The sequence below is a fragment of the Akebia trifoliata genome, chromosome 11 (genome assembly GCF_017979445.1).
Source record: "Akebia trifoliata isolate Shusen 1 chromosome 11, ASM1797944v1, whole genome shotgun sequence".
In the NCBI taxonomy this organism is placed as follows: Eukaryota; Viridiplantae; Streptophyta; class Magnoliopsida; order Ranunculales; family Lardizabalaceae; genus Akebia; species Akebia trifoliata.
In genome coordinates, this window is record NC_141385.1 from 10,038,517 (window position 1) to 10,051,291 (window position 12,775).

General features: G+C 34.2%; 1 protein-coding gene across 1 annotated transcript; it reads right to left on the bottom strand.

Annotated features, from left to right (window-relative positions):
• Positions 1-2,315: 2,315 nt before the first annotated feature.
• On the bottom strand, positions 2,316-3,239 carry LOC147390842 (uncharacterized). Its single transcript, XM_086458946.1, has 2 exons — positions 2,840-3,239; positions 2,316-2,722 (listed from the first exon to the last, which is right to left on the bottom strand). Exons 1-2 carry the CDS (start codon positions 3,237-3,239, stop codon positions 2,316-2,318), a joined length of 807 nt encoding a protein of 268 aa, XP_086315072.1.
• Between the last annotated feature and the right edge of the window lie 9,536 nt (positions 3,240-12,775).

The following is a 12,775-nucleotide window of genomic DNA, read 5'->3' on the forward strand; positions in this document are numbered from 1 at the left end:
TCACCCAAATCATCGGCGTAGTCACTGTCTGTAAACCCTTTCAAATCGCTGCTAGCTCCTGTCTTATAAAACAAACCCATTTCGAGAGTCCCCTTTAAGTATCTTAGTGCTCGCTTTGCAGCGTACATGTGTTCTTCCTTGGGTTCAGCCATGAATCTGCTAAGAAGACAAACAACGTACATCATATCTGGCCTAGTTGCCGTTAGGTACAATAGACTGCCAATCAACTACTTGTACAAAGTACCATCAACATCTGCTCCTCCCTCTTTAGTCAGCTTCGTACCAAGAACGATCGGGTTCTTCACAGGATTGCAGTCCCACATACTGAACCTCTCCAAAATTTCTCTAGCATACTTCTTTTAGCACAACTGAATTCCCTCGGAGCTCTGAATAATCTCCACACCCAAGAAATATCTCATTTTGCCCAGGTCAGTCATTTCAAATTCGAGTTTCATGGAGGTTTTGAATTTCTCCCACATGGCTGCATTATTGCCCGTGAATATCAAATCATCCACATACAGGCTTACCACCAAAAAATGTCCTCCTTCAGTTTTAATGAAGAGTGTGTGATCATGGCTGCTCTTCTGAAACCCTTCTTTTGTGAAATACCCCTCAATCCGACTAAACCAAGCTCTAGGAGCTTGTTTCAGACCGTATAAAGCCTTATTGAGTTTGTATGCCTTTTTCTCCTCCCCTGCTCAGACAAACCCCTCTGGCTGCGCAACATAAACCTCTTCCTTCAGTTCTCCATACAAAAATGTGATTTTAACATCAAGCTGAAACATTGACCATCCTTTCCGTGCGGCAGTGGCTAGCAAGATCTTTATTATATCCCATCTAGCAACCGAGGCAAACACTTCTGTGTAGTCAATACCTTGCTACTGTGCGTAGCCCTTAACTACCAACCTAGCTTTGTACTTGTCAACTTCACCATTTTCGTTTAACTTTGTCTTGAAAACCCACTTCACACCAATTAGTTTTCCTCCCAAAGGAAGATCCACAGGTTCCCAAGTTTCATTTTTCTCGATGGCTTGAATTTCTAACTCCATTGTAGTTCGCCACCTTTCTTCCCTTACAGCCTCTCCATAACAGGTAGGATCATCATGAGATATATACAACACCATGTTGTGCATCTCTTCTTCCTCTAGCAGCTCGTCTCCGCTCACATAGTCATGTAACTAGGTTGGTGCTCTCCTGGTTCTACTTGTTGGTGCAATCTATACTTCTTCCTCCTCTTCATGAACCACCTCAGCCTCTCCATCTACATCTTCATGAACCACCGCAGCCTCTCCTTCTTCCTCATCATCATCACTATCATCAGAACCCCAATCAAGAATGTCCCCACCGATATCTTCCGAACTTCCTTCCCAGTCCCACTTCGCTTCTTCTTCGAAAATCACATCACGACTAATGATTACCTTTTTTGTCAAAGGATCATATAGTCTGTAGGCTTTTGATTCATCACTCACCCCAAGAAGTATACACACATGGCTCTTGTCATCCAACTTCAATCTTCTCTGGTCTGGAATGTGCACATGTCCGAGACATCCGAACACTCGAAAATGTTCCACACTTGGTTTGATGCCGCTCCAGCTCTCCTCAGGAACCACATCCTTTACTGCTGTTGTAGGACTTCTGTTCAAGATGTAGGCTGTCCACCTTGCTACCTCGGGCCAAAAAATTCTTGGCATCTCCTTCTCTGTCAACAAACATCTGACCATGTTCATAATTGTATGATTTCGGCGCTCTGCTACGCCGTTTTGCTGCAGGGTGTAAGAGGTTGTCAGTTGCCTTCTGATTCCATGAGCCTCACAGAAAGTGATGAATTCTTGTGAGTTGAACTCGCTTCCCCTGTCTGTTCTTGAACGACAAATAGACTTACCGATCTCTTTCTCCACTAGGCATTTAAAGAGTTTAAACATAGCAAAGGTCTCATGTTTCGCAGCTAAGAAGTAAATCCAAAATTTTCTACTAAAGTCATCAATAAACACCAAAAGATACTTCTTTCCGCTGTTTGAGACTGGAGTGATAGGCCCACATAGATCAGCATGAACCAGCTGCAGCTTTTCTGACGCCCTCCATTGGCTTTTCTTTGGCATTGCTTCACGGTGTTGCTTCCCTATGTTGCACACAGTACACACGACATATGTTGCTTTGAATTTTGGCAGTCCTTTCACTAATTGCTTGTTTTGCAAAGTGAAAAGGCTTCTGTTATTCAGATGGCCATATCTCCGGTGCCACAGACCAGTATCAACTTCTTCTACTTGCAGACATTCCAAAGCACAGGTTTTATGGAAAGCAAGCATCACAAACATTCAGTTTACCGTCATCTGTGTGTGCACAATGATCCCCCTCCGAGAATGATAGATTTTGCAAGCCCCTTTACTGAACATAATCTCCAGCCCCTTTTCTTGCAATTGGCCTATGCTTAAAAGATTGTTGGTAAGCTCAGGAATGAAAAAAACATTGGTTATGACCTGAGCTATCCCTTCAACCTCAAGCCGTATGTTGCCTCTCCCCATCACAGACATCTGCGATCCATTTCCCAGCCTCACAGTTTGCCTGAAACCACCATCAAAGGTCTCCAACCATTCTCTTTTTCCAGTCATATGATTGGAACATCCAGAATCGAAGAACCAAATCCCTTCTCTGGCATCACCATCGAGTTCTGTATGAGCCATTAGAAGAAGCTCGCCTTTTTCATCTATCTCCACATAGTTTGCTGTTTTTTCCCAACTAGGACATTCCTATTGATAATGTCCTAGTTTGTGACATTTAAAACACTCAATGGTGGCTCTGTTAGAGAATCTTCCTCGGCCTCTGCCCCTTGCAGCTTCACCTCCTCGCTGAAACCCTCTTCCTCTTCCAACTCCATTGCTCCTGTCATACTCGACCTTCAAAGCTTGCTCATCTCCTCCCCTTCTTCTAAATTTCTGCTCATGAACAAGGAGAGAACTTTGCAATTCATTGACAGATAGCTTGTCAATGTCCTTCGACTCCTTAATTGAGCAAACAATATAATTAAAGTTCTCCGTGAGAGTTCGGAGAACTTTTTCAACAATCTTCACGTCCTGCATATCCTCTCCACAATTCCGCATATCATTGGCTACCAACATCACTGTAGCAAAATAGTTCGTCACAGACTCTCCCACCCTCATCTCCAATACCTCGAAATTTCTCCGAAGTGTTTGAAGTTGCGCTCGTTGCACCCTAACACTCCCTTGATTTTTGATCTTCATTGAGTCCCACAATTGCTTCGCAGTCTCCTTCTACGAGATGGTCTTCAGGATGGACTTTCCAATGGATTGGAAAAGATAATTCTTTGCCTTCAGATCATTAAGCCTTGCCTCATCCAGGGATTTTCTTTGTGCAGAGGACAACCCAGTTTCCACACCTGGCTCTTTGTACCCTGCTTGCATGACACTCCAGTACTCTCTTGACCTTAACAAGTTCTCCATGACCAAACTCCAGTGGTCATAGTCACCATCAAATTTGGGAACACTTGGCTGCAAAAAATTGCTCGACTCCGCTGCCATCTCACACTCCTTCTCTATCCCTTTTTTTTATCTCACACACAATCAGGCCCAATGGATGGCTCTGATACCACTCTGTAGAATGCTCACAGACTGAATTCTTTGGGAAAAACTCAATATTCATTAGATAATTGAGATGCCTTTAAATAGGCCTTTTATAGAGAACGAGTAAAATAGATGTTGCAGTCTCGATTCAACAGAACGAGATTTTAGCCTACAGATACAGTCAAAATAACAAACAGATCCTATAAGGTAGGAGTTATTAACTCAACTAAATACTCTAATCAAAATGAAGTCCTAGTATTACGCATCTACCTGCAGAGTAGATCAAATTATTCCAACAGTTTCTTCAAATGCTCCCAACTGTCCTAAGCATTTTTACAGAACCCATCAACCCTATTTAAAAAAAAATTATAAGCACAGGCTAAGCAAAGCAGTCACAACACTAACACCAAACCCACCATCACAACCATTCCCAATCTGCCATAAGTCACTCTTAGTAACACCAGTACCTCCGTCGAATGCCAAACCCATCCTCTTCTCTCCATCTCAAAATCAGACCCATCAGTGTTATTGATCAGGTTAATGAGTTCGGTATAAAGTTTTTCTTACTCTATTCTAATAAAAAAACATAAAAATCCCATTTTTAAAGCTTTAAAAGGCGATTCTGGTGGACTTGAGAAATATTCCAAATCATCTCAGGTGAGTCTTTCTCACCATTTAATATAAAATATCACAAAGTCTGATTTAGGTTTTTCGTCGTCTTAAATCATCGCAGAGATGGAGATTCACCGTTGTCTTCAGTGAGTGGGGAAGAAGAGAACAAAATCTGAATCTAATTTGGTTTTTTTTTGTTGGGGGTGGGATATACACTCGTGGGATATTGGGGAGGTATTTGCAAATAAGTGAAAGTAATAAGTGAATCTATTTTGTACGTGGTGTTAACGAGATCTCTACATTCACATCTCATTAGATCTTCTTATATCTAATGGTTGTAACATTTTTGTATTTCATGTTAAAAACATTTGCATATAAACAAAATAAAATCCTATTATTACTCAAGATTTTTTAGTCTTATCCATTTATTTAGAACCAAAACCAATGGGTACCCGTAGTTTTTGACAGTTCCAGTTCAACCAATTTTAAAATCAGAACCACCAAGAATCAAACCAAAAAATATATGATGGTTCCAGGTTCTAAAGACCTTACTAGTGAGGCATCCTTTCGTCTAATGCTTCCGATTGTTTAGCTATTTTAGGATAGCTACTCATATTACATTGACCCTTCGTCCCCAGCAAGAAAACGGCTTTAGTTAGCGCAACGGTGGTCTACGATCAGCTAGCGCGCTCATCCGCTGCTTGTTCCTATCGGAACCCTATCGGAACTCAGTGATTTCATCTCCTCTTAGTCCCTTTCGGTACTATCTTCTTCGTTCCTATCGGAACTCTTCTCCTTGACGTCGAGCGGATTTCATCTCCTCCACCTTTTCTTCTATGAAACTTCCGATGATTGCTTTCATACAAAAGACTTTAAATATCTATTTTTAACCGATGTTTATTCCAGTGACGTCTTAAGTCTGTGATTTAGACATCAATTTTAGGTGATGTCTAAAGTTTTTTTTTTATAATTTTATATTTTTCTGCACACTTGTCACCTGCATTCGAAATAATCCCAACTAAAGCACAATTTTCTTTTGATAAAAAAAGATATACACTATAAAATACTAAAACAAGTTTATAGCTACAAAAATACATGATACACTATTAAAATACTAAAACAAGTCATCAATATTGTTTCCACACATAATATGATGGTTGTGAGTCTACGCTAAACATGCAAGGCAAGTACCTAGGTTTGTAGGTAGTAAATTACACGAACTCGTGAGTTCCAAGCACATCGTCTAATTACAAGTTAATATGTGCTCATGTGTTGTTATATGTCTGACGCGAAAATATCCTAAAAGTGCATGGTCCTTGTAACACATAAACAACAAATCCAATTCAATTTGATACAAACAAATCAACAAGTATAAAACAAACCAAATATGAATGAATCATCATAGACAACCCAAGAAAAGTTTGATCCAATTTGAATTGTGATTCACAACTAAAACAAAAGCATACACATTGAAAAACTATAGTGTTTTCATTATGGACTCACATGTCTAGATTAATCTATGGAATTATCATATTGGAGTAAATAAACATACCCCTCTCCAAGCGAGTACATATGACATGACACAGTCGCCATTGCCAGCCTGTATTGCTTTCATAGTTAGAAGAAGTAATTCTAATCATCTCATCTCACTGAAGCAAACATTGTCTAAAATACCTTCCACAGATTCTCTTGGTTTCGGATAATTACAATACCCATCGCCCCCCCCAAAGTCAGAAGCCTGAAACAACACAATTTGTAGTTAATAAATAATAAAGAACAAGAAAAGCGCCAGTGTTTAGTATTCTTTAGAATATATGGTTTTATTGAAGATATAAGTTATCTTTGTGTAGCCTGAAACTTTTCTTTACATTTTGAAATAAGTTCAGAACCCTAGCAAACTTGATAAATGTTAAACATGTCATTTCATCATTTCTATGTTGTTTGCTAAAAGTGTTATTTTATTACCATGGTCACACAACATGAGTTATTTAGTCGAGTGTCAAATTAAAAATGACTCCCAAACTTAAAAATGAAATGTAATGGTGAAAATTAACTTTTTTTTCCAACCTCTTAGAATTTCATCCTCTACAACCCTGAAGACCCGGATCATGTTTTTGGATGCCAAGAGGTGAGCCCAAGTGCCCTAAGTAAGGGTGAAATCCTTACTAACTTAATATGGCTAAGGGGACCCCAAAAAATTAAACGTTTGTCTGGTACTTGGGTCCACAAATAGGCCCGGATATTTGTGGGTTAGCCTAAACTTGGGTAAGAGTGAATTTTTATTTGACAGTTTAACATAACCTGACAATCAGACGGCTCAAGATTGGAATATGATTTTGAATCCCAAGTAGTATTGGATAGTTATTGCTTGACCTCAATCCAACTGACCTATTAATAGCCCTATTTCCACTTCAAGCTTTTAAGGTATAACAAATAACAATTTATAAATATTAAATCATTTAATAAAAATATTCAAAACTTCTAATATAATTATCGAAGTAACAAAGAAACTACTTCCTAAAATGTATCCTCCCTAGACACTCAACAAACGACAATTTTTACAATTGTGGTTCTTATAGAAGTGTAATTAAATAAATTTAGCTATTATTCGTTGAGAACTTTTGTATTTTAAGTCTTGCATCTGCACCTAACCATTGTAAGTAGGATTATGAAATGGACATATATTAGACATGATTTTTTTTTTTTTTTTTTTGTAGTTTTTTGGGAAATAATATTATACAAATAAAGTTTTCAATTATTCAGGGAAAACTCACAGATTATCAAACTTGGTGTAACTCACAAATAAAAAATCAATATAAATTTTTTAACAAAATAAAAACTATAAATTCATTGTATCATTTAGTTTTATTCCCCACTACCCTTTACTTTTCTTTGAATTCTTGATCAAATACTTGAATGGCAAACCTATATTATACTGACTTTTTTACATTTTTTTTCTCTCTCGTATTTTTGTTATATATCGAATGGCTAGCTATGTGTGAAACTTAAGATATAAACAAAACAGCTTTTCATGGGATTATGAACTCTAGCAATAACTCAAATCTAGTTGTTATGATCAATAATATCCAAAGGAGGATTAAAAAAAATGGAAATCTAGAGATTGCTCATTTGCAAAAGAGATTATGGTTTCAAAACTTGGCAAGATAACATTGAAATTAGACCTATAACACAGTTAGTTGAAATATTACAATGCAAATCTTGTTGGAATAATAAAGGATAAATTAAAGTTTGGGTTTATCTTAAATTGTAGAATCTGGGTTCATACCAATAGTCACATGGGTAGTTACAAAACCTATTTATAACAGTCATGTGAACAAAAAATTGTTAACAGTTGCAATACATTTTCCAAGAGTTATGTATCTCTTCAAAGAGGTGTATTAAATGTTAAGATGTGTAGTACCCTTTCTAACAACAATGTACCTCTATGAATAGGTGTTTTAACTTCCATGTTTCTTCTATTTATAGTCTATCCCTCATTGCATTTTTTTACAGAAATTTTTTGATCATTTTGCATACTAATTTCATAAAAAAAAAGTTCAAGTCATAGTTGTTTCGTTTTTTTTTGTGGTTTGGGGCGCTGCTATCACAAGAAGGAGATCATTATATCCTAGGAGATGGTCACCAAAGACTGTGAGCACACGTGTGGGGCGAATATTGTCTTAAGGACATAGAGTCAAACTCTAGTCTCGAACTCATTTTTTTTTTTTTTTTCTGTTTTTCGTACATATCACTGTAAGTGTTTTTTTTTATCCTATTTTAATTTAGTTTCCATTGGATATTGTTTACTTACTTCTTCAACAGATATAATATACTGTAAAATTAAATAAAAATTAACATTAAAACAATATTTCATTTATAGTCAGTATTTCATTATTGTAATAACAAGTGTTTTATTATATCAGTAGCTTATAAAAAAAATTAATTTTTTTTGTTTTGGTATAAATTGTGACATTTATTTTAAATCCAGTTGTTTATTATTTAGAGTTTTTATTTTACAGGAATGACTACTACATTTGATATAAATTCTGTCACTATTCCAATCCATGTCAATCATGGGGAGAAACCTGAGAAATTTAATGGGACTGAGTTTAAGAGATGGCAATAGAAAATGTTGTTCTATCTCATTACATTGAATCTCGTGAGATTTCTACATGAAGAAACTCCTACTTCAAAATAAAATGAAACTGATAATCATGTAGTGGCTATCGTGGATGCATGGAAACATTTTGATTTTTTATGTAAAAAATATATCCTTAATGGATTGGACAACACATTATATATTGTGTATAGCCAAATCAAAACTTCTAAAGAGCTATGAGAGTCTTTAAATAAAAAATAAAAAATGCTGGCATAAAAAAAATTGTCGTCGGTCGTTTTCTTAATTTTAAAATGATTGATTCAAAGACTATCATAAATCAAGTCCAAGAGTTACAACTCATTTTGCATGAAATACATGCAGAAAATATGGTGCTTATTGAGTCATTCCAAGTGGTTATAATAATTGAAAAATTACCATCAACTTGGAAAAACTTTAAAAATTATTTAAAACATAAACATAAATATATGGGATTCAAGGGCTTGATTGTGAGATTGATGATAGAGGAAGATAACTGTACTTTTAGAAACAAAATGAAAAATATTTTTATGGAATCTTAGGCAATTATTGTGGAGGTAGGACAGAAAATAAAAAAAAGAAGAAAACATTCTAATAAAGGGTCAAACCAAATCTATTCAAAGAGATTCAAAGGAAAATGCCATGTATGTCATAAGTAAGGTTACCGTGCCTAGGATTGTCATTTGAATAAAGGACAAGAAAACTTCAAAAAGAAGACAAATCAAATGCATATGACCGAGTAAAAGAGGTTAGTAATTAAAATTTCTGACAAAGCTTTTCACCGTAGTGTCTAAAGTCAATTTAGTAAGCAACCCCAAAGAATAGTGGGTGGACACTTGAGCTACTCGTCATATTTGTTCGGACAAGAAAATGTTCTCCTCGTATGATGAAGTAAAAAAATAAAGAATAATTGTTTATGAGAAATTTTGCAACTTCCAAGGTTGAAGGCATAGGCAAGATCATACTAAAAATGACCTCAGGCAAGGAACTCACTCTCAACAATGTGTTGCATGTTCTAGATATTCGAAAAAACTAGATTTCAAGATCGTTGTTGAGCAAGAATGGGTTCAAGTTGATTTTCGAATTCGACAAATTTGTACTTACTAAAAATGAGATATATGTGGATAAATGATATTTGACCGACGATCTGTTTAAGATGAATGCAATGATAATTATATTCTTAGTTTCTAATAGTAATAAAGTTAATTCTTCTGTTTATATACTCGAGTCTTTTAATGTGTGGCATAATAGATTAGGTCATGTGAATTTTAGTACCTTGCATAAATTAATAAATTTAGATTTACTGTCTAAATTTCACATTGACCCAAATCATAAGTGTGAAACGTGTGCGAAAACTAAATTGACCAAAACACCTTTTCATTTCATTGAAGGAACACTAAACCTTTGGAGTTAATTCACAACAATATATGTGATTTAAAGTTTGTGCAAATTAAAGGTGGTAAAAAATATTTTTTTAGTTTTATTGATGATTGCACAAGATATTATTATGTGTATTTGCTCGGGAATATAGATGAAGCCTTAGAAATGTTTAAGCATTATAATAATGAAGTTGAGAATCAACTTAACAAAAAGATAAATATAATAAGAAGTGATGAAGGTGGTGAATATAAAGTACATGTTGGTGAGTTCCGTATAAAACAAAATATTATTTACCAAACTACTGCTCCCTATTCGCCTCAATCTAATGATGTTGAATGCAAAAAAATGAACCTTAAAGGAAATAATGAATGTTATATTGATGAGTTTTGATTTACCCCAAAATTTGTGTGGAGAAGCAATTCTTTTCGCAAATCACATTCTCAACAAAATACTTCACAAGAAAAATAACCAAACTCCATATGAGTTATAGAAAAGACGGAGATCGTCATATAAATATTTAAAAGTATGAGAGTGTTTAGTTAAAATAACGGTTCCTACCCCTAAAAGGATTAAGATATGACAAAAAATCATTGATTGCATATTCATTAGTTATGCGTATAACAGTAGTGCATATCGATTCCTTGTGCACAAATCTGACATTCATGTTAATACCATTATTGAGTGAATGAATGTTTTATTTTTTATGACATTTTTCCTTATAAAAATGTATACGTAATAAGTTCTAATAAAAGAGCTCATGATACTACAAATAGTAATTCTCAAGAGAATATAAATAAAAAATCTATAAAAAATAATAATGAATCTAGATGATGTAAGAAAGCAAAAGTAATTAAGTCATTTGGACCTGATTTTCTAACTTATTTGTTAGAAAATGAGCTTCAAAGTAATAAAAAAACAATGTCAACTCTTGAAACTCCATTATGAAAATAGACTATTGATAGTGAAATTGAATCAAGTTTACAAAACAACACATGAGAACTGGTGGATCTTCCACCAGATAATAAGCCTTTAAGCTACAAATGAATACTCAAAAGGAAATTGAAAACTGGTATAACAATTGATAAGTTTAAGGCTAGATTAGTAGCCAAAGACTTTAAACAAAAGGAAGGCTTGGACTTCTTTGATACATATTCATTAGTTATCATGATAATATCCATTAGAATGTTAATAACAATTGTTGTATTGCATAAGCACTAAATTCATCAAATAGATATTAAAACAACTTTTTAAATGGTGAATTAGAGAAAAAAAAATCTATATGAAACAACCCAAAGGGTTTATTATTCATGGACAAGAAAAGAAGGTGTGTAAACTTATTAAGTCTTTTTATGGATTGAAGCAAGTACCAAAGCAACGACATATAAAATTTGACAATACAATATTGTCAAATGGTTTCAAAGTTAATAAATTTGATAAATGCATATATGCCAAGAGCACACAAAATGACTATGCAATTGTGCGTCTCTATGTGGATGATATGCGTATTATAGGTAGCAATAATGATATCATGAAAGCTATTAAGAAAATGTTTATCAGAAATTTTGATACGAAAGACTTAGGTGTTATAAATGTTATATTAAGAATAAAGATTTCTAAAACATCTGATTAACTAATATTATTTCAACCACACTATATTGAGAAAATACTAGAAATATTTAATAAATACGAAGATAGTCTAGTAAAGACACCTATAGATGTAAATTTACTTTTAACTAAAAATATTGGTCAAGTTATATCTTAGATAGAATATACTCGTATCATTGACAATTTAATGTATATCATGAGCTACACACATCCTGACATAGCATACTCAGTTAATAAACTAAGTAGATTTACAAATAATTCAGAAAAAATTATTAAACGACAATAATTAGAGTTCTTAGATATTTAAGATATATTCTAAATTATAGGTTACACTTCACAAGATATCTAATTGTACTTGAAGGGTATAACAATGCTAACTGGGATATCAAGCACTAAGGGCTTCAAGTCTACTAATGGATATGTATTTACAATTGGAGGTGTATCTGAATCATAAATTTTTTTAAAACAAACTTGTATTGCTAGATCCACTATGAAATCTGAATTTATAACTCTAGATAAAGTTGGAGAAGAAGATGAATGATTTTGTAATTTTTTTAGAAGATATTCCATGTTGGTCAAAACTTGTGCCAACAATATGTATACATTGTGATAGTCAATCAACGATTGAAAGGACATGAAATAATATATATAATGGTAAATCTAGATATATTAGTCGAAGACACAATATCATAAAGCAGTTACTCTCAAATGAAATAATTTTCATAGATTATATTAAATTGAAAGACAACCTTGTGGATCTATTTACTAAAAGTTTGTCGAGAGATAAAATTAACTGCTCATTAAGAGGAATGAGATTAAACCCTATATTTAAAGAGTCTTCATAGTGGCAACCCAACCTAATTGACTAGAGATCCCAAGATCTATGTTCAAAATAGACAATTGAACTATGTATGATTCAATAGTAGCACTGAGAAAAAAACTACTCCCAACCATTCCTATGATGAAGCAGTGCTACCTGCAGCGTGTATTAGGATAAGTTATGCTTTTAATGCTTATTATAACTTGGAAATCCAAGTAGGGCATGTCAGGATACTCTTAATAAGAAATCACCTATATGAATGTGAAAAAGGGACGCTTCTATGAGAATTTTAAAGCCTAAAATTATCTAGAGCACTCATGAAATCAGGAATTGTTCAAGACTAAAATAAACACAACCGTGAGAATCAACTATGTTCGGAAAAGAATTGTGTGAATTTTATTGTTTAGGTTTACACTAAAGGCTGAACAATTCAAGACATCATGTTTACTGATTAGCCAATAAATTCAATAGTCTTTCACTAGGGAAGGTTCAAAGTCACAAATTACCTATTTCGATGCAGTTATTTTCTCATCGTACTATCTCAAGTGTCTATATTTTCATTTGTATTTTTTTCCAGTTAATTTTCATTCATGTGAGGGATTGTTGGAATAATAAATGATAAATTAGAGTTTAAGTTTGTCTCAA